Source organism: Chinchilla lanigera, unplaced genomic scaffold (genome assembly GCF_000276665.1).
Source record: "Chinchilla lanigera isolate Chin_1 unplaced genomic scaffold, ChiLan1.0 scaffold00008, whole genome shotgun sequence".
Taxonomy (NCBI): Eukaryota; Metazoa; Chordata; class Mammalia; order Rodentia; family Chinchillidae; genus Chinchilla; species Chinchilla lanigera.
Window position 1 is genome coordinate 29,405,581 of NW_004955409.1, and position 27,055 is coordinate 29,432,635.

At 36.1% G+C, this 27,055-nt stretch overlaps 1 protein-coding gene across 1 annotated transcript in view; it reads left to right on the plus strand.

Moving 5' to 3' along the window:
* Hectd1 (HECT domain containing E3 ubiquitin protein ligase 1) overlaps positions 1–27,055 on the plus strand; it is a 97,052-nt gene that overhangs the window by 32,009 nt on the left and 37,988 nt on the right. Inside the window, exons 8-17 of the mRNA XM_005376961.2 lie at positions 2,201–2,315; positions 3,218–3,392; positions 10,646–10,784; positions 11,000–11,170; positions 17,962–18,184; positions 18,844–19,107; positions 19,206–19,282; positions 23,307–23,441; positions 24,216–24,362; positions 25,353–25,447. Coding sequence (XP_005377018.1) covers positions 2,201–2,315; positions 3,218–3,392; positions 10,646–10,784; positions 11,000–11,170; positions 17,962–18,184; positions 18,844–19,107; positions 19,206–19,282; positions 23,307–23,441; positions 24,216–24,362; positions 25,353–25,447 — 1,541 coding nt within the window. The remainder of the gene's footprint in view (positions 1–2,200; positions 2,316–3,217; positions 3,393–10,645; positions 10,785–10,999; positions 11,171–17,961; positions 18,185–18,843; positions 19,108–19,205; positions 19,283–23,306; positions 23,442–24,215; positions 24,363–25,352; positions 25,448–27,055) is intronic.

Here is a 27,055-nt window from a genome sequence, read left to right on the forward strand (position 1 = left end):
AGTTTTGTGTGTAAAATGGGTACATATGTATTCCCAGTGAGATCATTATGAGAATTAGAAAAAAAACTACTTGTAAAGCACTTATTGTAGTAAGTGCTCTTAGAACATTTTAGATGGTCAAATGATAGCTGTTATAGTTACTTGTTTTTTTATCTTTTTGAGGCAGAGTCTCACTATACAGTTCAGGCTGGTCTTGAACTCACTTTGTATCTCATGCTGACCTCAAACTTGCAGTGATCCTCCTGCCTCAGCCTCCCAATTGCTGGGATTACTGGCTTGGGCCTGACTTACAGTTACTTCTATTCTACAGATACTTCTTGTTTAACACCTACCTGTGTAACAAATGTGTCTACTTATGACCTGTCTCTTTTTTTTGTACAGTTTTGTACATTTGTTTACAGAGCATCAGGGGTTTTTTTGGTACAGTATACTTTGTTTATACAGTGTTATAATTTCTGCTGATTGTACTGTATTGTAGTTTTATGTTCGGTTATACATTGCAATACTGCATGTAAGAGTTACTGCAAATAAAAGTAAAGTCATCACATCAGAGTTTTCCTTGGACTATTTTTTTTTTTTTTTTTTGGACCATTTCTTTATTCTGAATATTGTAGTGTACATACTGTATTACAATTCATTTATCCACTGATTGGGGCTGGGGATATAGCTCAGCGGCACAGCGCCTGCCTGGCAAGCGCAAGGTCGTGAGTTCGATTCCTGGTACCGGAAAAAAACAAAACAAAACAAACAAACAAACATTTATCTGCTGATTAAATTAATGACTTAGTTACAGAACTCAGGTCATTAAATGAGGAAAGTCTGTACATTAAAATTTTTGGTAAAAATATAGTAGCTTTCTGGCTTTAGAAGGTGGTCAGTTCAAGTTTGCATTCTGTTTGAATCAGTTTGAGCTGATTAGTTCTTAGAGTGATACTTCCAGGGATGATTAAGTAATAATGAATAAAAGCAAAGCATATTTAAGAGTTTGTATTTTAGGGTAATATTTAGTGGTAGAGATCAAACACAGGGGCTTGGCATGCTAGGTAGGTACTGCAGCTCTGAATTACATCTCCAGTTCTAGTTCAGATATTTTTATTTATTTATTTATTTTTGGTACCGGAAATCAAACTCAGGACCTTGTGCTTGTGTGCCACTGAGCTCTATCCCCAGACCTACTTCAGATACTTTTAAAGCTGACCATTTAATTAAAAAGTTTTTATTGAGCCATTTTGATTAAATTAAAATGTCTCAGCAAGGGGTTATAAAAGATTTAGGGTGATATTAGTAATAGAGGATGGACAGTTCTTGTTAACTTTTTGGGTCAAAGAAGTAACTTATTAGTTGACACTGTATAAGAATTGATGAAAGTGAGGCTGGGGATATAGCTCTGTGGCACAAGCACCTGCCTGGCTAAACGCAAGGTCCTAAGTTCGATTCCCGGTACCAAAAAAACAAAATTAACCTTTAAAAAATTAAAAAAAAAAAATTTCTTAGAGGATTTAGCTCAGTGGCACAGTGCCTGCCTGGCAAGCACAAGGTCATGAGTTGGATTACTGGTACCTGAAACCCCACCAAAAAAAAAAAAAAAAAAAAGAAAAAGAATTGATGAAAGTGATTGACAGTTCAAAAACTGAATAGTACCTCTGTAAAGAAATTGGGAAGCCAGGCATGGTGGGGTACACCTGAATTCCAGCAATTGGGAGGCTGAGGCAGGAGGATCGCCTTGAGTTGGAGGCCAACCTGGGCTACAAAGTGATCCTGAACTGGCCAGCCTGAACTGCATAGTGAAACCTTGTCTCAAAAAGGCAAAAAACAAAACAAAAAAAAAACAAAGAGAGAAAGGAATTGGAAGGACAGATTTGATGGAGAAGGTGTGACAAGTTTAGATTGAAACATAATTTAATTTGAGGGATAATAACCAAGTGTAATTAACCTATAATCTTTCAAGATATAGATAGCTGGCTTTAAGGTGATTAGTGTAGGGGCTGGGGATTTAGCTCAGCAGCACAGTGCCTGCCTGGCAAGTGCAAGGTTGTGAGTTTGATTCCTGGTACCGGAAAAAAAAAAAAAAAGTGATTAGTGTAAAAGCAGAGATTTGGATTAGTACTTATGTGATTAATTCTGGAAAATCTGTAGATTGCAGAATTGAATATCAAAGAGGTAAGATACTGTATTCAAATTAAATGCTTTTCTTCTCAAGACTCTGTTACGGCATGGTGCAAATCCGGATCTGAGAGATGAAGATGGGAAGACTCCGTTAGATAAAGCTCGAGAAAGGGGCCATAGTGAAGTAGTAGCTATTCTTCAGTCTCCAGGTGAGTAGTGAATTCTTCCCTTCTGGGCCACCTGGCATCACTTTTCTGTTTCAGCTCCATAGAAGTAGCTATCTACAGACACATCCACAGAATGAAGTAGTCCTTTAAAGTCAAATGATCATACATGTATATGTGTCCTTACTTCGCAGAAATCTTTAACAGTTTATGTTGTTACATTCTATTTTCTTAAAACAATGGCTGCATGATTCCAGAATGACCAAAATCTAAAGTTAAAGGGATTTAGAGATAGCCAGAAAAAGAACAGTTGGTTGTTATGTAAATGAAGTTATATGGCCAATTTTTGTTTCGTTGTTTTTCAAGTTAAGGTCTCTTGTATGGTTTAGGCTGGCCTTGAGCTCACCAGGTAACCCAGACTGGCCTTACAGTTGCAGTGATCCTCCTACCCCAGCCTCCCACGTGCAGAGGTTATAGATGAGTACCACTACACCCAGCAGAGCCTCTGTAAAATACTTTTTAAAAATTATATGGAGGGGCTGGGGATTTAGCTCAGCGGCAAAAGCGCCTGCCTGGCAAGCGCAACATCGTGAGTTCGGTTCCCGGTACCAGAGAAAAACCGAAAAACCAAAAAAAAAAAATTATATGGAGCATTCAAAGTTATCTCCTTTAATCTTCTTTAAAATACTATCTATAGATATAATGCCCTAATTTTAGTTTATTGTTAGAGATGATCATGCGTTTTGTTTGTTTGTTCGTTCGTTCGTTTTTTTCCTTTTTTCTCAGTGCTGGGGCTGCTTGTATGCTAGGCAAGTGCCTTACCACTAAGCTATATTGTTAGCGCCTAAATAATTTGTATTTTAAAGTGGGTATTATTATGTTAACGTTTATTTTCCTTAGAGAACGTTTCCAAAAAAGTGTTTTTTTAAACAATACTTTATCTGCAGGTGACTGGATGTGTCCAGTTAATAAAGGAGATGATAAGAAAAAGAAAGATACAAACAAAGATGAAGAAGAATGTAATGAGCCCAAAGGAGACCCAGAAATGGCACCAATATACTTGAAAAGGTTATTGCCAGTGTTTGCACAAACATTTCAGCAGACTATGCTGCCCTCAATAAGGTAGTTATTCATACTATTTGTATTTGTTACTAAAATTACACCAATTAGATGGTTTTATTTATCTTGTTTTCTAGAATGATTTGAGTTTTAATGTTAAAAAGGTATAGTAAGAATAAAAATTAGATTGGAAGTTAGAAAGTCATATCTTCTAGCGATCTGTTTTAAGAGCAAGTGTTTGAGAAATCAAGAAGATCAGATTCTTAGTTTGTATTTTTTTGGCTCTTTGAATATTAACATATTAGAGAAATTTTACTTATAGAAAATTCGCACTGAGCCCTGTGAGGCCTTTTGACAGGCTCAGTGTGAGGTGGCCATCGGAGAGTTGCTCACTCGGCTTGGCTCTTGCTTATTGTACTTTCGCAAACTTGTGGAGAAGTAAGTAACACACAGTGGTAGGTGATAGGCAAGACATCTGTATGCCCAGACAACTCTGGTGAAACGTCTTATCTGTCTCCACTCTATTGTTACTTATTTCCTCACTAGCTTGTGAGGAGTTAGGTTTAATGGCTACTTATTAATTTTCTAGGCAGACATATTTGGAAGTATGGGTGGGAAACAATATGCACCAATAATACGGTGTTGTAAGTTAATCCATTAGCAAGTCCTGGTGATTTTCCTTTAATCATATACTAATAGTCTATTTTATTTCTGTCTGTCTTTTGTCAGTAATGTGGTCCAAGCTATTCTGTAATTGCTATACTAGGCTTTTAGTTAATCTTTTTCTTTCTGTCTCGCCCTTCTGTAATCTATTCATACACATTAGGCTGAATTGTATTTTAAATTTTTAATTATATCACATCACTATCCTGTTTCAGCACTGGGTTTTGATCGGCCATAAATAAAACTTATCTCCTCATCCTCAGGCTTGCACAGTCTTATGGTATCCTCAGCCAGCTCTTTAACTTTATCAGTGTTTAACCCCCAACCCATTACATTTAAATTATGTTAACATGCTTTCTGTTTTTGGAACACTGTAAGTATATCTCTATCTTAGAGTTTTTGCACTTGTTTTTCATCTTCTTCAGACTTTCTGTACCCAGAACTTTTTTTTTCTTAGATGGGGTTTCCACTATGCAGTTCAGGCTGGCCTTGAACTCAGTCTGTAGCCCAGGCTGACCTTGAACTTGTGCTGATCCTCCTGCCTCAGCCTCCTGAGTGCTGGAATTATCAAAATAGACTTCTTAAATGTTCATTGCAATAGAAACTTCGGGCTGTAGTAGTGGGAGCAAATTCAAGATTTAGGGGATAGATTACATAGGGATTGGTGACTAATTGAATGTCAAGGTTGAAGAAAAAGATCGAAGGGTAAGTACCAGATTTTTAGTTGAGTGATTGGGAATTTGACTTTAGTCATTTTACGTTAAGGAGGTTTATAATTTTGTAAGGTGCTCAGTTACCAGTTTTATGTGTTGACAGTGAAATTCAGGCAATCTGCTTTAAGTAGAAGAGAAATGACCACAAAATAATAGACTCTGAGCATTTAAGAACATAGTTTTGGGGGCTGGGGATTTAGCTCAGCGGCACAGCGCCTGCCTGGCAAGCACAAGGTCGTGAGTTTGATTCCTAGTACTGGAAAAAAAACAAAAACAAAAACAAACAAACAAAAAAAATTAAGAACATAGTTTTTAGTTCTTTTATTGTTGTTGTTGTTTTGTTTTTTGTCTTTTTGAGACAGGGTCTCGCTATGCAGTTCAAGCTGGCCTTGAGCTCACTTTGTAGCCCAGGCTGGCCTCGAACTCACAACGATCCTCCTACCTCAGTCTCCCAAGTGCTGGAATTACAGGTGTGAGCCCTTAAGCCTGGCCCATAGTTTTTAGTTCTTTTCCAAATAGCTGCAGGTATTAGTGGAACCATTTTTTCTTTTCTTTCTTTTTTTTTTAACAAAAGACTTGTATAGAAAACAATGAACTAGTTTATTTTTTAACAAGAAAATTTTAGAGGACTTGCGATCCTGCCATTAAAATCTTGAGATGTATTTGGAATAGAAATGCTTTGTGAAAAAATATGTATTTAGCATAGTTCCTAATGTGTTAAAAGTCCATGAAGAGTGGTAGTTGATTATTTGGAAGTACTTGTCATTGTTAAACAAAGGAGAATAGGTTACAGCCTGTCAAGTTTTACAGTTTCAGATTAAAAAAACATGTTTTTTTTTTTAGCTATTAGAGACAGGGTCTTGCTGTGCAATTCAGGATGGCCTTGAGCTCAGTTTACATAGCCCAGGCTGGTCTAGAACTCGCAACAATCCTCCTGCCTCAGCCTCCCTAGTGCTGGGATTACAGGCATGCACTACCGTGCCAAACCTTAGATTACAATATTGACAGAAGATGATAATCAGTTCTGAGTCATATAACGGAGTGTCTGTAGCTGACATTAGCTATTTATCCTTATTTTCTGTGCACTGTTTAGGAAATAAAAGGTAAACAGCAGATCAGTGAAGGCTTCACAACAAAGGATTGCAGTATCAGTGGGAGAATAGTGTATAAAAACCTGGTTTTTCTTTTTCTTTTTTGGCTTTTTGAGACACGGTCTTGCTGTGTAGTTTAGGCTGGCCCTAAACTCACTGTGTAGCCCAGGCTGGCTGCTAGTAGGAGGTGGTTCTCTTGGGTCAGCTTCCCAAGTGCTGGGATTACAGGAATGCACCACCACACCTGGCTGGTTTTTCTTTCTCTGAGATGTTAGATTGAGGGCTGCTTCACTGATTTTTAAAAGAAAGGCTACATTGAATTTTAAAGAGGTCTAGTAAATAAACATTTAAGGACTAGTGTTACTAATTGGACAAAGATTCAGTCTGTTTTTCAGTAAATAGGAGATCCTTGAGGACCTATTTGTTTATATTTTGAATCAGTTTGAGAAAAGTAGACTTGGTTGGATAGAGAGGGGCATTTTTCTTGGATGGAAATACTAAATCTAAAGATAAATTCTTCCAAAATCAATTTATAGGTCATGTACTAAAGAAATTAACTATTTGTTTTCTTTTGTTTTCTGAGACATGGTCTCACTCTATATAGTTCAGGCTGGACTTGAACTTACTGTGTAGCCCAGGCTGGCCTTAACTGGTGATCCTCCTGCCTCAGGCTCCCAAGTGCCTCTGTTATAGTACCATGCCCAGCCAGAATTTGTTTTAGAATTTGTGAGATTGTTACTGTACCTAACAGATAAGTGTATACATCAGTTGAAAAATAGTCCCCCCAGAAGAGCTAGTTATGTATAGGACTTGAGTTTGTTGAATGAAGTTCTGTCAGATCATTTAAGGGAAGGTTTTTTATTAAATGGTGCTACAATATCTGTTTTGTAGTTTGATTTTTAAAAATTAATTTAGTTCTTTATATCATACTGTAAATCTAAAGCAACTCCAGAGAATTTGAAATACATGAAGAGTGCAGTGGTACATTACTGTAATCCTAGCATTCTGGGATGCTGAGGCAAGAGGATCGCAAGTTCGAGCCTGGCCTGGAAAACTTAGTGAGACCTTGTCTAAAAATAAAAAATGGGCTGGAGATGTAGCTCAGTGCAAAAGCCCTGGGTTCATTCCCCACTCCTTTTTTTTTTTTTGCTTGTCATTCCCCACTACTAGGCAAAGAAAAGTAAATATTCACATCTAGTAACAGTAAGTTGTTAACAACCTTTTTTAGATCAGTTTGCCAGTGTGGAAGTAGTATATATACACATTTCAGTACATGTGAGAATGTTTAGGCTCTTAGATTGAAGACCCCTTTTGTACTGAAGAAATATTAAAAAACTATTTCCCCCAAAATAACTAGTGTTTTCTTTATAGAAAATATTGTAAGCTAAATATTTACAACTTATATAATAATGTTAAACAGGAATATTTTACATTACAAATATTAGGTACGTTGTGCTGATAAGAGGTAGTTCAAGTTCTGACTCTACTAGGAGATTGACTTATAGTCTCCTGTGTCTTCACCTATAAAACTGAGACAGTAAAACATACCTCATAGAGTTTGTCATGTGAATTAAATGACTACAATGTTTTTAAAGTGTATAAAATGCTTCTTAGCTCATGACTGAGTATGTATGGTGAGAAAGAGAGAAAGGAAGAGAGAGAGAGCACAGATGACATAGACACCTTGCAGTGTTGTTAGTTGAAATAAAAGAAGTTCAAGCCGGGCGTGGTGGCTCACGCCTATAATCCCAATACTCAGGAGACTGAGGCAAGAGAATCGGTGCAAGTTCGAGACTAGTCTGGGCTACAGTGTGAGCTCAAGGCCAGCCTGAACTGCATAGTGAAACCCTGTCTCAAAAAGATAAAAAGAAAAAGAAATAAAGAAGGTGGCCCACACCTGTAATCCCAGCACTTGCATTTGGAAGGCTGAGCCAGGGGAATTCCCAGAGTTCAAGGACACCCCGGACTACCTGTTGAGTTCCAGGCTAGCATGAACTATATAGTGAAAACCTGTCTCAAAAAAAAAAAAAAAAAAATTGAAATAAAGTACACTAGAAAACTATAAATATAATTTATGGGCCAGGGATATAGCTCAGTGGCAGAGGCGCCTGCCTGGCAAGTGCAAGGTACTAAGTTCGATTCTAGGCACTTTGTTAGGAGCCTCTCTAAGATGTTACTAGGGAATTTTGCCTATCTTTCCATTCATTAACCTCAAAGGTAATGATATCTGCAGCTTGGTGCCTAGAATACTGTCAGATGTTCAGAAAATAGTTATTACAAGAATTTATGATTTACTCATATAATAGAACGGTCTCTTCCAGCGCAGTGGTGGTGAACCTATGGGCACCAGTGCTACAGCATGCTGTTTGTATCATTGAAAGCTCCAAAAGAGTCACCATTACTGGTCTAGTATATTTGCAGTGTTTGTGTACTTTTAAAGGATAGTTACTTGTTATAAAGGTGAAGTTAGTTTGTGTGGGGCTTTATGAGGCGTCTCCTTTGTTCAAAACAGAGCAGTGACTGAAGGAAAAAGACTTGTAGCTGTTAGCAGTGGGACTGTTCTGGGGTATGGAATTACTAGTTTCTTGTTTTCATTTATATGGGAAATAGCTGTAGTGAATATGAAGTTTTAAATTAACAAAGGATAAAAATAATTTAAATTGTTTTGTATTTTGTACTATAGGGAATTTTATTTTAGTTACAATTTATAGCATTTGTTTTTATTTTGTTTTGGTTTTTAAGACAAAGTCTGGCCATGTAGTTTAGGCTGGCCTTGAACTCTTCGTGGCCCAGGCTGGTCTTGCACTTGTAGCCTCAGCATCTGGAGTGCTGGGATTTACAGACATGTACCACTGTGCCTGGCTACCACTTATTTTTGTAGTATAGTGACTAGATTGCTTTTTTACTTGATTTTTTAAAGTTATGGTAATAGTAATACTGGCTAAATGTAAAATACAGTAACACTTTTTAAGAAATTATAGAAATGATGTATTAACGTGCTTGCTTCAGTAGCACATATACTAAAATTGGAACAATACAGAGAAAATTAGCATGGTCTCTATGCAAGGGTGAAGGCAAATTTATAAAGCACTATATATTTTTCTGGAAGATAAAATAGGTAGAGTACTTGATGACATAGGCACAGGCGAGGACTTTCTGGGATTTTTTGAGACAGGGTCTCACTGTGTATTGTAGCTTGGCCTTGAACTCACTTATGTAGCCTAGGCAGGCCTTAAACTCATGGTGATCCTTCTGCCTCAGCCTGCTGAGTTCTGGGATCATAGGTGTGTGCCACCACACCCAGCAAAGATTTTCTGAACAGTACCCCAGTGGCACAAGAAATAATACTGAGAATCAACACATGAAATCAGATCAGAAAGCTTCTGCACCACAAAAGAAACAACTAATGGCATGAAGAAACAACCTACAGAATGGGAAAAAATTTTGGCCACCTATTCCTTGGGCAGAGTACTCATATGTAAAATATATAAAGAACTAAAAAGAAATTAGACCCTTCATAATAAAAGACCCAGTAAAAAAAGTGGGCAAATGAAATGAACAGACTTGCAGAAGTACAAATGGGCAATAAATGCATGAAAACTGCTGATCATCACTGGTCGTTAGAGGAATACCAGTTTTAAAAAAACTACCAGAGATACCATATCACCTCAGAAAGAATGGTTATCATTAAAAAACATCTAATAAATGCTGTTGAGTATGTAGGGGAGAAGGAACTCTACTGCATTGATGGTGAGAATGTAAACTAGCACCGTCGTTGTGGAAATGTGTATGAAGACGCCTCAAAAAATTAAAAGTAGAAATTCCATTTGACCAGCCGTTCCCCTCTAAGGAATTACCCCAAAACAGTTAAAATCATCATATTACAGGGATACATGCATATCTTATGTTTTTAGCAGCACAACGTATAATGGCTAGATCTTGGAAACAGCATACATATCCATCAACAGATGAATGAATGTGGAAGATGTGGCATTTATACACAGTAGAATACTGTGCTGCTGTAAAGAAACATAAAAACTTGAGGCCTCAAGTTTATGTTTCTTTGTGACAGCACAGTATTCTACTGTGTATAAACTCAAATGCGGTATAGTTTCTCTTACATGAGCAGTTACACGCATACACACACACACACACCCAGAGCAAAATCAAAGAGAAAATAGGAAGTAGGGAAAAATTGAAATACTTGTAGTTACATATTCTATTATTTTAATAAAATACTTCAATATATTCTAACTGGTTTTGTTTATACTAAAAGCTTATTTTGGTTTGCTGAAAAGAAAGTTTGTGTTATTTGATTTTTATGTTAAGAATCTTTGGCTTATGTCTTGTATTGAGTAACTGCTTTTAAGATGACAATATACAGTATAATAAATATTACTCTCATTTGGTTATGAATTGTTTTATTTTTTCAAAAAATAAAAAGGAGTAACCAGAAATCACATCAGTTTAATGAGCTCAGTATAGTAATAATAGAAAATAAAGTTACCTCAAAAATGGACGAACTATTGTGCTAGTATTGTCCTAAGTTTTCTATATTGTCTTACTGTTCTTTTATTGTACTTTTTAGCAGAGTAAATAAAACTTAATATTGAATGTTTTGGTTCTAAGTACAGTTACATTGCTGGGTGTGGTGGTACATGCCTGCAATCCCAGCACTCGGGAGGCTGAGGCAGGAGGATTGTTGCGAGATCAAAGTGAGCTCAGGCCAGCCTGAACTACATAGCAAGACCCTGTTTCAGAAAGACCAAAAAAACCAAATAAATTATAGTTGCATTTTGGTTTAATTTAGCTTTATAACGTTGCTTTACAAAATTCTTTTCTTTTCAAGGAAAGCAAGTCTTGCGCTAATCAGAAAAATGATTCATTTTTGTTCTGAAGCACTGTTAAAAGAAGTTTGCGATTCTGATGTTGGTCACAATCTGCCTACAGTATTAGTGGAAATCACTGCAACTGTCCTTGATCAAGAGGTCAGTCAGTTTTTCATCTTCCTTGAAACTCTTTTACCTTTAGTTCCCTTTAGATATTTGTTAATGAAATAGAAATTTTATTTTAATTCCAATAAACCATTTTGTCTGTGTACATTAATACTGGATTTGTCTGTTTTAGGAAACCAAACTTGTTTTTATTGTATTCTCTTAAATTTCTTTGCTGTCATGTACTCCTTTTCTTTTTCTCCCTCCAGGATGATGATGATGGCCACTTGTTGGCTTTGCAGATCATAAGGGATTTAGTGGATAAAGGTGGTGATATTTTCTTGGATCAATTAGCCAGACTTGGTGTAATTAGCAAAGTGTCAACTTTGGCAGGTCCTTCCTCTGATGATGAGAATGAAGAGGAATCAAAACCAGAGAAAGTAAGTAGTCTTACTTAAAATGGAGTCAGAAACAGGGCTTGTTTTGGGGAAATGTATTTTCAATTTATGATTGCTCTTGCAAAAATAATGGCGATAGAGATAGCTCAGCAGCACAGCGCCTGCCTGGCAAGCACAAGGTCCTGAGTTCAATTCCTGGTACCAAAAAGAAAAGAATGGTGATATAGAATACTATTACCATTACTTTTTTAATTTATCAGTTTTTTAAAAAAAATTTTTTATTGATAGGATTTGAAATATACAAAGTTCCAAATACAGTTATAAGTGTCCGAATACCCTCTACAGTCGCAATTAGTAACATTTTGCCCCGTTGGCTTTATCACTTTCATAGAAACCCTATCTCTACCTTTTAAGAATATTATTTGAAGATAAGCTGAATATGTACCCCTTTTCATTTGTTTGTTTAGGTTTTTATTTGTTGTGGGTTTTTTTTTTTTTGAGACAGGGTCTCTGTGTAGTTCAGGCTAGCCTTGAGTGAGTTCACTGTGTACCCCAGGCTGTCCTTGAAATTGCAGTGATCTTTCTGCCTCAGCCTCCTGAGTGGTGGGATTACAGGCATGCACCACCATGTCCAGTGATATGCCCCTTTTGTACTTAAATACTTCACCAAAAAAGCGGCATGTGGTAGGCATAGTCATGTATACCTGTAATCCCAGCACTCTAGGAGGTAGAAGCAGAAGAATTTCACGCCTGAGCCCAGCCTTTACAATTTAGCAATTTAGTGAGGCCCTGTATGAGAAATAAAAAATAATAATAAAATGGACTGGGGATATAGCTTACTGTGAAGGCCCTGTGTTTAGTCCACACTACTACTACCACAACCACAATAAAACACAGCACATTTTCTTGTGTAGTCGTAATATAGTTAACCAAATCAGAAGGCTTAATATTTAGGAGCTGAGGACATAGCTCAGTGGTAGTATGCTTGCCTAGGTTCTATCACTAATACCGTGAAAAAGTTTTCTTTTAGTATTTATAGAAAACTGGGGCTGGGGATATAGCTCAGCGGCAAAAGGGCCTGCCTCCAAGTGCAAGGTCCTGAATTCGATTCCCGGTACTCAAAAAAAAAATATTTATGGAAAACTCATACCTAATCCAGAGACTGTTTAAATTTTGCCATCATCCTTAATGTCCTTCATAGCGATTTTTTTTCTGGTCTAAAATCCAATCCAGAGGCACATACTGCATTTATTTATCGTGCTGTCAACCTACAGTAGTTTTGACAGCCTTACTTTTTCTTTCCTACCCTTCGAAGAAGGCAGACCAGTAATTTGGACAGAGCACTTCACTTTGTATTTGTGTCAGTGTTTCTTTGTAATTAGATTCAGGTTATGTGTTTTAGTAGGAGTATTTTAAAAATATGCTGACTTTGCCATTCATATAATATATTTTCCCTTTTATTGATGATGTTAATTTGGATCACTTGGTTACTTCGCTAGATTTCTTTTTCCTTTGGTAATTAATAAGTTTGTAAGGAGATAAATTGAGATTATGTAAATAGTCCTGTTTCTACTAGTTCTAATATTTTTAGATAATTCTTGCCTTAGAGTATAATTACAATATGCCTCATTCATTTTTACAAATTACCAGCAAAATGTATTCCTAACATTTAGTGAATGTTTGTATTTATGACAAAGGATATTTTTGAGAAAGCACTGGGTATGGGTTGTGGTTGGCAAAATTCTAAGGGGGATGAAAATGTGTGTTTTCTAAATCTGGTTAATCTTTAATATTAGTGGGAGATACAAGAAAAAAACAAAAGCTATTGTCTGTGTTCATTCCTTGGGGTTTTTTTTGTACAATGTTGGGGATCGTACCCAGGAACTTGGGCATACTAAGTATATGCTTTACTGTTGAGAGCAACGCCCTGGAATTTTTCCTTTTTTTGTCTTTTTTGAGACAGGTTTTCACTGTGCAATTCAGGCGGGCCTTGAACTCACTTTGTAGCCCAGTCTGGCCTCGAACTTGCAGCAGTCCTCCTGCCTTAACCTCTGGAGTGCTGGGATTACGTGCTTAACTGAAATTCCTTCATTTAAGAAATAGGTTACTGCCAGGAGTGGTGGCACATGCCTTAATGCTATCACTTGCTGAGAAGAGAGGATTGCTGAGAGAGTGCAAGGCCATCCTGAACTATACAGCAAGACCTTGTCTCAAAAAATAAACAAAAAAAAGTAGGTTACGGCAAAAACCAACCAAGACTTCCAGCAATCTTTTGTGGAAGTTAATAGATTCTTAACATTTATATGTAAATGCAAAGGGTCTATAATAGCCAAAGCTACCTTGAAAAGGAATGAAGTTGAAAGATTAACATCATTGAATTTCAAGTGTTTTGTTTATTTTTATGCAAGTCTTTTATAAAGAAAGAAGAATGGCAATAGTATAGACTCATGACCACATATATGTGATCAGTTGATACACAGCAAAATTACCAGGACAACTCAGTCAGGAAAGATGATATTTTGAAAGTGGACAGCATATGTACAACATTGAACCCCTAACACTTACCATAAACAACATATGTAAAGATTAACACTCTACTAAAGGAAGAAAGATTTTTTAATGATTTTTAGCCTTGGCAGAGTTTTCTTTTTTTTTTTTCTTTTTGAGACAGGGTCTCGCTATGCAGTTCAGGCTGGTCTTGAGCTCACTTTGTAGCCCAGGCTGGTCTTGAACTTGCAGCGGTCCTCCTGCCTCAGCCTCCCGAGTGCTGGGATTACAGGTATTCGCCACCACGCCCTGGTTGGCAAAGTTTTCTTAAAGGGATCTTTAAAAGGTTATACTATAACTTAAAAATCAGTAATTTGAATTTCATCAAAATTTTGCTCTTGTAAATCACATTGTTAAAAGCCAGAGGTGATACTGTACATCTTTTTGTCAGAATCTGAGAGATTTAGGCATGAGGATCACAAGTTCAAGGCCAGCCTTGGCTGCATAGCTAGTTCAAGTCTATCGTGGACTATATAGCAAGACTCTCAAAAAAAGTAACAACAAAAACTTGTTAACCAAAATATTCTGTCAGATTTTGCTTATCTGAAAATATCTGGTACTTTTTTTTTTTTTTTTTGGCCAGTGCTGAGGATCAGATGCAGAGTCTCGTGCATGCTAGCAAGAGCTTTATGACTGAGCTACATTCATAGCCTCTTTGGTTGTCATTGTTCATGGATAGTGAAGTACCTATTAAACTCATAAATTTCATTATTTTCCAGGCTGGCCCTGAACTCATGGTGATCCTCTGGCGTCAGCCTCCCAGGTGCTGGGGTTACAGGCGTGCGCCACCACACCTATCTCATTTTCCAGATCTTTAAGAATGTTTCACTGTTCACTGGCATAGTTTTTTGTTTGTTTGTTTGTTTGTTTGTTTTTTTAAACCTGAAGGCAGGATCTCACTACGTAGTTCAGGCTAGCCTTAAACTCACTATGGAACCCAGGCTGGCCTGAAATTGGAAGCAATCTTCTTGCCTCAGCCTCCAAAGTGCTGGGATTGTGGGGATGTGCCTTCACTACCTGGCTCACTGGCCTAATTTCTAATGAGAAGTTTTTTTTATATATAATGTATCCTTTCTTTGTCTGCCTCTTTTTAAGATTTTTACCATTTTTACTTTGATGTGCCTTGCTGTGTTTGGAGGCATTATGCATACTTTTGAATGTTTGTACTTATGCTCGATATTCTTTAACTTTCTTTGGTTTATGTATGAGCTTATAATTTTGGTCAGATTTTGAAAATTCTTAATTGTTAGTGCTTCAAATGTTTTTGCCTATTTCTCAAATTAATATGTTAGGCTAATTGTTCTACAGGTCACTGAAAGACCCCTCCCACCCCCTAGTTTTTGTTTTGCTTCATGCTGGTTGAGTGTGCAAGTTGTTTTCCACTGATTTGTTCCAGTGAGATTTTCATTTTATGTTCATCTTTTTTTGTTTTTGCGTTATGTTAATAGTTCCCTTTGGAAATAGTCATATTTGTTTTAACATCCTTGCCTCCTATTTCTATCAGCTCTTGTTTCTGGGTGTCTTTATATTGGCTGACTTCTAATTATGTGTCATATTTTCATGATACTTTTATAGTAATTTTTTATTAAGTAGTGGACATTATATGTGTTATTGAATTCTAGATTTTGTCATTTTTCTTAAAGAATGTTGAGGGCAATCATTACTCTTAGAAAAAATTCCTTTGAGGCCTGTTTTTAAGATTTACTAGAGTAGATTTAAAATATTTAATGATCCTTAATATGCACTTCCTCTGAGATCTTCCCTGACGATCCTGGATGATCTGTAAAGGCTTTCCATTCTGGCTGTTTAAAACAACCCCATTGGCTCTCTGGCCATGTTGTATGACCTCTAGGTTGTTCAGCCAACAACTTTCCAGTTGTTCTTTTCTCAGTCTTACAGAGTATCATCATTCTGTGCTTGCTTTGGCAGCATATACACTATAGAGTATCATTCTGTACATGAGTAGTGTACTACTCAGTGGAAACCACTTTGTTGATTTTTGTTGTTCTTTATTGCTTAGCTCCCTAATCCTGAACTCAGTTTCCACATAGTCCAAACAAATCTCTAATCTCCAGTTTTTCATTTTAGGCTGTTGGACTCTGTTCTCTCAATCTTCATGATCCTGGCCAGAAAACTGTTTCTGGATCTAAGAGTCTCACATTGTTTCCATTTTCTTGTAGGTCATAAACCTGTGTTGCGTACTGCCCCATATTTGAAAATACTTTTTTGTATATTTTGTCAAGTTTTTAGTTAATTACAATGGATGAAAGAGTTGATCCTTGTTAATCCATCATTGCCTGAAGCAGAACTGTTTACAGAAATTCATAATCCTCATTTTGTGTGAATATTCTCAATCTCTAAATGTCCATAATGAGCCAGGCGGGGTAGTGCAGACCTGTAATCCCAGCACTCACCTATAATCCCAGCACTCGAGAGGCTGAAGCAGGAGGATCATTGCATGAAGATCCCTGTGAAGTCATCTGTCAGGCCACATTCTTGATTCCCAAAAAGAAAAAAATCCCTTACTCTGCTGGAAGACAAAACTATGAAGGCTTTATGTAGCAAACAAAAACCAGAGCTGTGCTAGAGAATAACTTGGGCAGGACATACGACAAGGGAGAGAGTCTGATGCTCAGAAAGCGTGATTCACCAAGCCTAGTGCCACATACAAGTATTTCCTATAGAAGCAAACATCTTAACAGGCGAGAAACCACAGTTCCATCTACATAAATCAAGGCTTGGGGGTTGTGGGTAAATAGGTATTTTAGTTCAAGTTCCTGGGCTACAAAGTGAGCTCAAGGCCAGTCTGAACTGCATGCTGAGACCCTGACTCAAAAAAAGACCAAAACAATAAAAATAAAGAAAAAATGTCCATAAAAACTTTCAGAGTCATAGGCTAGGCTACAAAATGTTTACCATCTAATTCTATTCCATATTTTGAAAAACATGCTTTAGATAAAATATCAGGATAGGTCCTTAGAGATTATTTTTTATGTTTTACATGTAATCATTGTACACATATGTTATTGATAGTGTGATAATTTCATGTATGCAATATATAGTGATCAAATGAGGGTTATTAGCATTTTGACCTCCTTAAACACTTGCCATTTCTTTGGGTTGGAAGCTTTCAAACTCCTCTCTTGTAGTTTTTTAATAAATTTGTTGTAGACTTTAGTCACTCTCTCACATTATAGAACATTAGTACTTGTTCCTTCTAACTGTATTTTGTTATCTGTTATCCAGCCTCCCTCAATTCCAACTGTCCCTTTTCTCTCTGCTAGTGACCACTATTCTACTTTCTTCATCTGGGAGGTAATCACATTTTAGCTGTCACCTCTGAATGAGAATAGCTAGCATTTGTCTTTCTGTGTTTGGCTTATTTCACTTAACATAGTGTCCTCCATTTCTGCCCATGTTGCCACCAACAGGATTTTTTTTTTTTTTTTTTAATGGTTTTTCTCCGGTACCGGGAACCGAACTCACGACCTTGCGCTTGCCAGGCAGGTGCTTTGCCGCTGAGCTAAATCCCCAGCCCCTACCAACAGGATTTTATTCCTTCTTTTAAAATGGGTGAATAGTATTCTATTGTGTATACATACCACATTTTCTTTAAGAGTTTGTTCTTTATTTTTTTTGTGATGCTGACCATCAAACCTAGGGCCTTGTGTATCTCGGGCATGTGCTCTACCCTTACTCATATCCCCAGCCCAGAGCTTACTTGTAAAAGCTTCTCTGGTGACTCCACTGTACCTGACAGTTTGAATGCCGATGATTCAGTCTGAGTGTCCATCTCTTACAAGTCATGAATCAGACTGAGAAATGCAGTGAGCTTACCAGGGCCTTAGCGTATTAGCTAGTTGTGTGTCGAGCTCTTACCCACTGGTCTTTATCACTGCACCTGGACAGGATACACTTAAGGGTTATATGAGTTATGATTTTATGGTTTTATTATAATCGTATGATTTATATGATCTTCTTGACATTTTTAGGACTTGTGTTTAAGACTTATAGGCAAAATGGGGCCTAGGGATTTAGCTCAGTGGCACAGTGCCTGCCTGGCAAGCGCAAGGTCGTGAGTTTGATTCCTGGTACCAGAAAAAAACCAAAGACTTACAGGCAGTTATTTTATCACAGTATATATTAAACTACAAGCAAGTGAATACAGTATTATGCTTAGAATGTTTAAATTTTAAACTTGAATTATAGTCATGTTTTAAAAATACTTAAGAATATTTGAAATAAGATTATTCTCCATATTTTATTGAATAATTCTGTATATTTAGGAAGATGAACCACAGGAAGATGCTAAAGAACTGCAGCAAGGTAAACCATATCATTGGAGAGACTGGTCAATCATTAGAGGAAGAGACTGCTTATATATTTGGAGTGATGCAGCAGCCTTGGAATTATCTAATGGCAGTAATGGATGGTTCAGATTTATATTGGATGGAAAACTTGCCACCATGTATTCAAGCGGTAGTCCTGAAGGTGGATCTGATAGTTCAGGTAATACTTTGTTTCAGTTAAAAATATTTTCTTAGCTTTTATAATTTTTTATGCTTATATTTTGTTGTGGGAGCGGTGTGTCCTTAATGATCCTGGCCCGATTTATTTACTAATAGAGAAAAATTATTGTACTATGAAAGTGTTTCATAAATGCCTTTTTATTGTATGAGACAAGGAACAGCACTATAACTTTCTTTAATTTGTTCAGTCTTTTAGGTAGGACTGGCTTTTGTCATTTAAAGATAAATTGCATGGGTATGTTGCTGTCTTAAATTACATCTTTTCTGAGAAATCTCAGCTTAAAAAAATTAGGCCTGTTGAATTCTTTTTATGTCTTAACCTAAATAAATTAAACCAAGCCAGGTGTGGTGGTGCATGCCTGTAATCCCAGCACTGAGGCAGGAGGATTGTTGCAGGTTTGAGACCAGCCTGGGCTACAAAGTGAGCTCAAAGCCAGTCTGAACTGCATAGCGAGACCCTGTCTCAAAAAGACAAAAAAAATCAGTGAATCAATCAATCAAACCAGTGAGATGATGCCAAAGAACAAAACTCTCCTCTTTCTTATTTTATAAAATGGACATCCTAATAAGTAGTTTCTATTTTTTTAAATATGGAATATTTGAAAGGAGAATTTTAAAACAAGTACTTTGTCTTTGTAGAAAGCAGAAGTGAATTCTTAGAAAAGCTACAGAGAGCCCGAGGCCAAGTGAAACCATCTACTTCAAGCCAACCTATACTCTCAGCACCAGGACCCACTAAACTTACTGTAGGGAACTGGTCATTAACGTGTTTGAAAGAAGGAGAGATTGCCATTCATAACTCAGATGGTCAGCAAGCTACAATATTGAAAGAAGATTTACCTGGTTTTGTATTTGAATCTAATAGAGGAACCAAACATTCATTTACTGCAGAAACTTCTCTGGGTAAGTATGTAGCTTATGTAAGTTTAGCAGAGAAGAATAAATACGTTAAATTGTAAGAAAGTGTGTTCTATGAAATGTTCTTGTGTTCCCTCCCTAAGGTTCAGAATTTGTGACTGGATGGACTGGGAAAAGAGGAAGAAAACTGAAATCCAAGTTAGAAAAAACAAAGCAAAAGGTATATTTGTGGAATGTGCTTTTTTTGTCTTTAATACTGACTAGGTAAATTTTTAAAGGTGGATAATAAGCATTGGAAAAACTGAGCCATATAATACAAACTTCCCAAATATAACATTTTTAATTTTACTTTTTATTATTTTCACAGTGTTGTAATTTTGTAACTATGGATATATTAAATACCAGCGTTAAAACCGAAGCAAAATAGAAATTAATGAAAAAAAGACAAATTTAAATCGCTTTCTTTGTTGTTGTTGTTGTCTTTTCGAGAGAGGGTTTCATTGTGAAGCTCAGGCTGGCCCTGAACTCTCAACGATCCCCCTGTCTCAGCCTGCTGAGTGCTGGGATTACAGGCATGTGCCATCACGCCTGGCCTTTAATTTTTTTTCTTTTTGGTACTGGGGATTGAACTCAGGACCTTGTGCTTGCCAGGCAGGTGACTGCACCACCAAGCTATATCCCCAGCCCTGCTTTAAATTTTTTACTTATTAATGTCACTAATCAGAAAAAGTCACAAATCTTTAAAGATATGTTGAGATTATTAATTTTGATCTAAAGGGAGAAAAATACCATATTTTACAATCCAGAATTAATAGCTTGTGATAATGCAATTTGACTGCCTAATTCTCTTTTTTTTGTTTTGTTTTGTTTTTTGTTTTTGTTTTTTTCCGGTACCGGGAATTGAACTCACAACCTTGCACTTGCCAGGCAGGTGCTGTGCCGCTGAGCTAAATCCCCAGCCCCGACTGCCTAATTCTAAAATTAGATTGTTAGTGTTTAGTATGATGGCCATCTTAGATGAAGTCATTATAGTTATATACCTCAGTTACTTACCTTAGTACTCAACTGCCTTGAAACTCATCAAATTTGATACTCACTTTAACACCAGTTTTGTCCCTGTGATCATTGTTTGGTGGTCAGTTGGAATGCTAGAACTTGTCAGCGTGAAGCTTACTGATTGAGCCAGAACCTTCCAGTGCCACCGTATAAAGAGCTTAGCGTGTAGCACAGTGGTAGAGTTCTTGCTTAGACTTGCACGAGACTCTAGGTTTGTTCCTCAGCTTTTTTTTAAAAAAAAGATTCATTGGCTCTCCAGATGCATTACTGAGTTAAAAAATATAATTTTTACATTCTATTCACCAGGTATGAATTATTCTTTCAAAAGAGTAGCCTGTGTATTCCCATTTTTATCAAATGCCCTTATTTATTAAGAAAGAAATTAAGATATCATAGATTTAACTAGAAAATTGAATATTTTTTAGTGATTTTTTTTTTTTACCTATAATAATATAAAAGAGTTGCAAAATACAGTATATAAAGAATGCATGTAGATAGTTCGGATTAGGGGAGAGTATAGTACTTGTATTTAATTTGCTTTATTTGTAGCCTGCCTGCCTTCCTTTTTCTTTCTTTCTTTCTTTCTTTCTTTCTTTCTTTCTTTCTTTCTTTCTTTCTTTCTTTCTTTCTTTCTTTCTTTCTCTTTTTCTTTTCTTTCTTTCTTTCTTCCTCTTTTTCTTTCTTTCTTTCTAAGATGATCATGTCTTCAGTTCTGTTTCGAATATATGGGGTTTTCCTAATGTGACTTCCTGTTGCTATACTTTGGAAAGAATGTAGCTTCAATTTTTTTAATCTGTTTATAAGTTACCCTTTATAGCTATGTAAGTTTTTGATTGATTGCACCTGTGGTATTTTAGTTTGTTTTAATCTTGAGTTTGTAAGATAGATCACAATCTTGTGTTTAGAAACTAGAGAGACCTTCAGAGTAATGGGGAGCATTTTAAACAGTGTACCTTGAGAGCCTGAAGATCATTATATACAAAATTTTAAATTTCACACATAAAACAAAGTTTTAAAAGTTTCAGAGTGTGGAATTTTCCACCATAATGTCATGTTGACACTCAATAAACTTTGGAATATTTTGAATTTTAGATTTTAGGATAAAGGTTGCTTAATCTGTATGTTGTATTGATCAAATAAATCTAGATTGACAGAGAACTATAGTACCGGTGACAAATCAATGAGAATATCATTTCAGTCCTGTATTTTCATTTCTTATAAAACAGGATTGGTAGCCAGGCATGGTGGTGGATCGTTTACAATCTCAGCATTCTAGGAGGCTGAGGAATAAGGATCAAAAGTTTGAGCTTAGTTTGAGCAATTTAACAATTTAGTGAGATCCTGTCTCAGATTTAAAAATGGGCTGTAACCATAGCTCACTGCAGATGCCCTGGGTTCAAGCGTTAGTACCTAAAACAACAACAAAAATAAAACTAGGATTGATAGACACAGTGATCCAGGCCTGTAATCCTAGTTTCTTAGGAGGCTGAAGCAGGAGAAGGAGAGATTTGAGGCTAGCCTGAGCAATTTAGCAAGACTGTGTCCCAAAATAAAAAAGGGCTGAGGTGCAGCTCAGTGGTAGAGGCATACGTGGATTACTGGTTTACTGTCACCTATTTGTTTTTTGGTTTTGTGTTGCTTTTTTGGTGGCACTGGGGATTGAACCATTGCTGGATAAGCACTGTACTATGAGCCACACCCTCAACCCTTGATTGATGTTGTTGACTTGAAATCAATAGTGAGTGACCAGCTGGCTGTTTTCTTGCATATAAAAATACATTACGCTGCAAAGTACACTTTTTTAGTGGGTTACCGGGAATCATACTTAGGAAAAATACACTTACTTTAAGTAAAAGGAATTTTAACTTTCAGTTTTAACCTCAGGTTTATTTATTAATACTGTTTTATAAAGGGAGTAATTTCTTTGGAGTTGTTTAGTATCCAGGACTTGCCAGTTTTTAATTCTAAAGGACATTCCCCAGTGCAGTATACTTTTGTGGTTTTGTTTTGTTTCCTTTTGTTTTTGGTACTGGGAATTGAACACGGGACCTCGTGCGGGCCAGTCAGGCACTGTGCCACTGAGCTACATTCCTGGCCTGCAATATACTTCTGGAAGAAAATTTTTTTCTGCTAGTGTTATGTTGAGTTACTTGATGATTAAAATGAATAAGAACCCTTGAATTTAAGTGTATATTTATAAACAGTATAATTAATAAGTTTAATCAGACCTAAACCTAAGTCACTGTTCTCTCAGATAACTCTTTTAACTTGAGTAACAGATCAGTAGTGCTAAGACTGACAGATCATTCCTTCTCATGGTAAAATATGGAAATTTATAAGTATCATGTATACTACATGTGAATATATTTGAAAACTAAGATATATCCCAGGATGTTACTGAAAGAGTAAAACTTGGTTGATGGAATTATAATTAGTTCAATCTCTCCTTTTGGGGGGGGACTGTGAAATAATTTATTTAGCATATTAATAGAACCAAAAAGTACAAATTTAACACTAATTATTTTGGCTAACATTTAAAATCTTTTAGAGTACCTTTTCAACCATTACAACCCTGGACATACGTAAATAGAAGTGGTAACAATTTTGGAAGTTGATATGGCAGAAAAATCATACTTTTTCTTGTTTGTGGTACTAGAGATCAAATGCAGGGCCTCTTGCATGCTGAGTTATAGTCCCCAACCCTGAAATTTTATTCATTTTTTTTCTTTTGCAGTACTGGATATTGAACCTAGGCCTTCACGTTTGCTTGGCAAGTGGTCTGGTGCTTCACTACAGTACATTCGTAGCTCTTTTATAATCTGAGTCAAGGTCTTACTTAAGACTTTGAACGTGGGATTCTTCTGCCTCACCCTCCTCAGTAGCTGGGATTGTAGGCATGTGCCACCATGTCAAACTAAAACTTCTGTATCTTAAAATTGTACACATAACAGCTGTGGTGGTACACACCTGTAATCCCAGCACCTGGGAGACTGAGGCAAGAGGATTGTTGGAAGTTCGAGGCCAGCCTGGGGTACCTAGTGAGTTTAAGGTCAGCCTGAACTACAAAGCAAGATACTGTCAAAAACAAACAAAAAAATTGTACAAATAAGTGTAAAGTGGAATGGTAAGATTGTTCATTATTGTGAAAATTCACTTTGTTTATTTTGTTTGCTTCCATTACTTGGTAGGTACGAACCATGGCCCGAGACTTGTATGATGACCACTTTAAAGCTGTTGAAAGTATGCCCCGTGGAGTAGTGGTAACACTCAGAAACATAGCAACTCAGTTGGAATCATCTTGGGAACTTCATACAAATAGACAGGTAAAATCAATTCTTGATTTTATGACACACAGTGAAATTTAGTTTAGTTCCTCTCCTCTATCCTTTGTGTTCTGGACAGTAAGTCAGTGTCACTGTTAGTGTCACTAAATTATGGCCTACAAGTCAAATCTGGCCTGCTACCTGGTTTTACATGGTTTTGTGAGGTAAGAAATTTTTTTTATATTTTTCATTGACTAAAAAAATCCAAAGAAGAGAAATATTTCGTGGCACTTTAAAGTTATATAAAAATCAAGTGTCAGTGTCCATAAATGCTTTTGTTGCACATGGCTGTGTTCATTTATTTACATAGTATCTCCGTATGCTTTGGTCTGTTAAAGTGCAGGGTTGAATAGTTGTAACAAGAACTATATGGCCTGGATAAAATATCTTACAGGTGCTCTTTACCAAAAATTTTCTTAACCTCTGGGAGAGAGAATTTGAACTTTTAATCTTAATATCTCATTTATATCATGAAATTGATGGTGATGGGGCTGGGGATTTAGCTCAGTGGCACAGCGCCTTCCTGGCAAGCGCAAGGTCATGAATTCGATTCCCGGCACCGGAAAAAAACAAAAAAAAAAAAAAGGAAAAGAAAATTGATGGTGATGATGATAAGGGTGGTGGTTATCCTTGTGGGGAGTGCTGGGGATAAAACCCAGGGCTCTAGTGCATGTGAAGCAAACACTACCACTGAGTTACATTCCCAGCCCTGATAAATTATTATAAGGGCAGTAGTTTTTTCTTTTATTGTTTTCACTAATTTTTTTCTTTTAGTGTATTGAAGGCGAGAACACTTGGCGAGATTTAATGAAGACAGCCTTAGAAAACCTAATTGTTCTTTTGAAAGATGAAAACACAATTTCACCATATGAAATGTGCAGTAGTGGTTTAGTACAAGCACTTCTTACTGTTTTAAATAATGTAAGTTTATTAAATACTAGAGAATAATAGTATAATATGGTTTTTCTAATGGTATAAAAATTGTGGCTATTCTTTTGGTAGTTATTTTTCATATTCAGAAAACTGAATAAATGTTAATACTTCTAATTTATCCTCCCTTTTTAAGTTACATCATTACTTTAAACCAGTGGAATGAAATAATTGAGTATTTTTTTAGTGTACTTTGACTTCTAAATTCTCCAGTTATAATTTGTACAAGATTTTGTTGAAAAACTTAGCTTAATATTTAACATTATTCATTGAGCTAGTTTCCTCATAAGTTATGTAAAATAGTATAAATTTTAAATTCCTAAACTGTGTACATAAAATAAATAACGATGTGTAGTAATTTATGTGAATATTTGGCAAGAATTTGCTAATAACAATATAACTCTTGACCTTAATCTCTATTGTAGTACATTTTCCCCTTTATTTTAATAAAAGAAAAGGTTTCTATTTCAATTCTATTTGTCATTTTACTTTCTTGATTTTAATATTTGTATATGATGATACATTTTGAAATTTCTGAAAGTTTACTTTAACTTCAATGAGCCTCATATTTCTTTCATAAATTTTGCCGTTTACATTTGTTCTCATTAAAATTATAGTGATACATGACATATTACTTAGTAATATCTATGAAATACTATTAACAGACTTTTTTTCTAATACTTCTTAAAGCATATAGTATTGTGAAAATAGAAATTCATTTATATGTAACCTGAATTGCTTTGCATACATACTTTGATTTAGCAGCATAATTGCTAACTTCTTAATAACATTGAAGGAGAAATATCTGTACGTAAGGCAAGATCTAACTATACAATAAAAAGAATTTTTATCTAAAGACTAAATGATTAATGCATTACTCAGATGGATAACTTTTGAGAAGATAATATATCGATAATTTAAAATAATATTCATCTCATTAGTTTTTCATAAATTTTTGTTCTTTGTACTATTTTCCTTTAGAGCATGGATTTGGATTTGAAACAAGATTGTAGTCAACTGGTAGAAAGAATAAATGTTTTCAAAACAGCCTTTAGTGAAAATGAAGATGATGAAAGGTAAAATCCAGGGGCTGGCAGTGTATCTCAATGGTGTAGATCAGTTTCGGTGAACCTGTGGTATGCTTGCCACAGTGGGCTGTTTGCATCTTGGAAAGCTGTAAAAGGTTCACTATCACTGCTGTAGATGTTGTGCTTAGCATGTACAAGACCCTGGTATCAACCTCCAGCACCAAAATCAAACAAAAGCCCCTAATTGGAAAATTTGATGTTTGTAATATTTATACAGTTGGTATACTTCTTTAATACAGTGTTTATCAATACAAAGGACATTCTTATTTAATAAAGTAGCTTATAAATGCATAAGGAAAAAAATTTAAAATATTTTCTTAATCTAATAGAACAAAAGAAAATTTATTTAAACTACATATCATATGAATATAGCTGATTACTTAAATTACATGATTATTTAAGATAGAGCTGAAAATTTGAAAATTGGGTAAATATTTGATGGTATTGTTAAGTAGTGTTCATTTTTATTTTTAAAGAATTACTGGCCGGCAAAAAAAAAAAGAATTACTGGCCGGCAATGTAGCTCAGCAGCACAGCGTGTGCCTGGAAAGCGCAAGGCCCTGATTTCAATTCCTGGTACAAAAAAAAAAAAAAAAAAAAAAAATTTTGTAGGGATACATACTCAGAATATTTCTGAATGATAATGACGGACTATCTTTTTCTTGAAAATATATGGGAAGGAGACAACTGGACTATGGATAGAAATAGATTGGCCAACAAATTTAAAGACCCAGTCCAAAAATGGGCATCTGAAATGAATAGACACTTCCCAGGTGAAGAAGTAGAAACAGCAAATAAATATATGAAAAATGTTCACCATCACTGGTCATCAAGAGATGCAGATTAAAATAATGCTTAAGATTTCATCTCACCCCAGAAAGAATGGCTGTCATAAAGAAATCATCCAATAACAAATGCTGGCAGGGGTGTGGGGAAAAAGGAACCCTTCTCTACTGTTGCTGGGAGTGTAGACTGGTGTGACCACTGTGGCAGTCAGTGTGGAGGTTCCTCAAAAAACTAGGACTAGAGGTTCCATTCAACCCAGCTACTTCCCTTCTTGTTGTCTTCCTGAGGGAATTAAAATCATCGGACCATGGTGGGACATGCACACCCATGTTTATAACACAGTTTGTAATAGCTAGTTCTGGAAAAAGCCCAAAAACTTATCAACTGATCAGTGGATAAAGATGTGGGATTTTTTTTTTTTGTAGTACAATGAAGTACTACTCTGCTATAAAGATAAGCTTGAGACATTTTTAGCTAAGTGGATGCCTCTTAAGACCACACTCTCTTGTGTGTGTGTGTGTGTGTGTGTGTTTTGGTTTTTTTGTTGTTGTTTTTTGTTTTTTTTTTACTTTTTGACTTTGAGAACAAGCTCATTATGCAGTTAAGGCTGGCCTTGAGCTCACTTTGTAGCCCAGGCTGGTCTAAGACTCAATGATCCTTCTACGTCAGCCTCCCAAGTACTGGGATTAACGGCACGCACCACCATGCCCAGCTATTTTGCTATATTTTTGTTATTTAATTTTTTAAAATTTTTAGTACTACAAGACATATACATAACACCTTAATTCTTTGTATTGCCCCTCTCCCTTC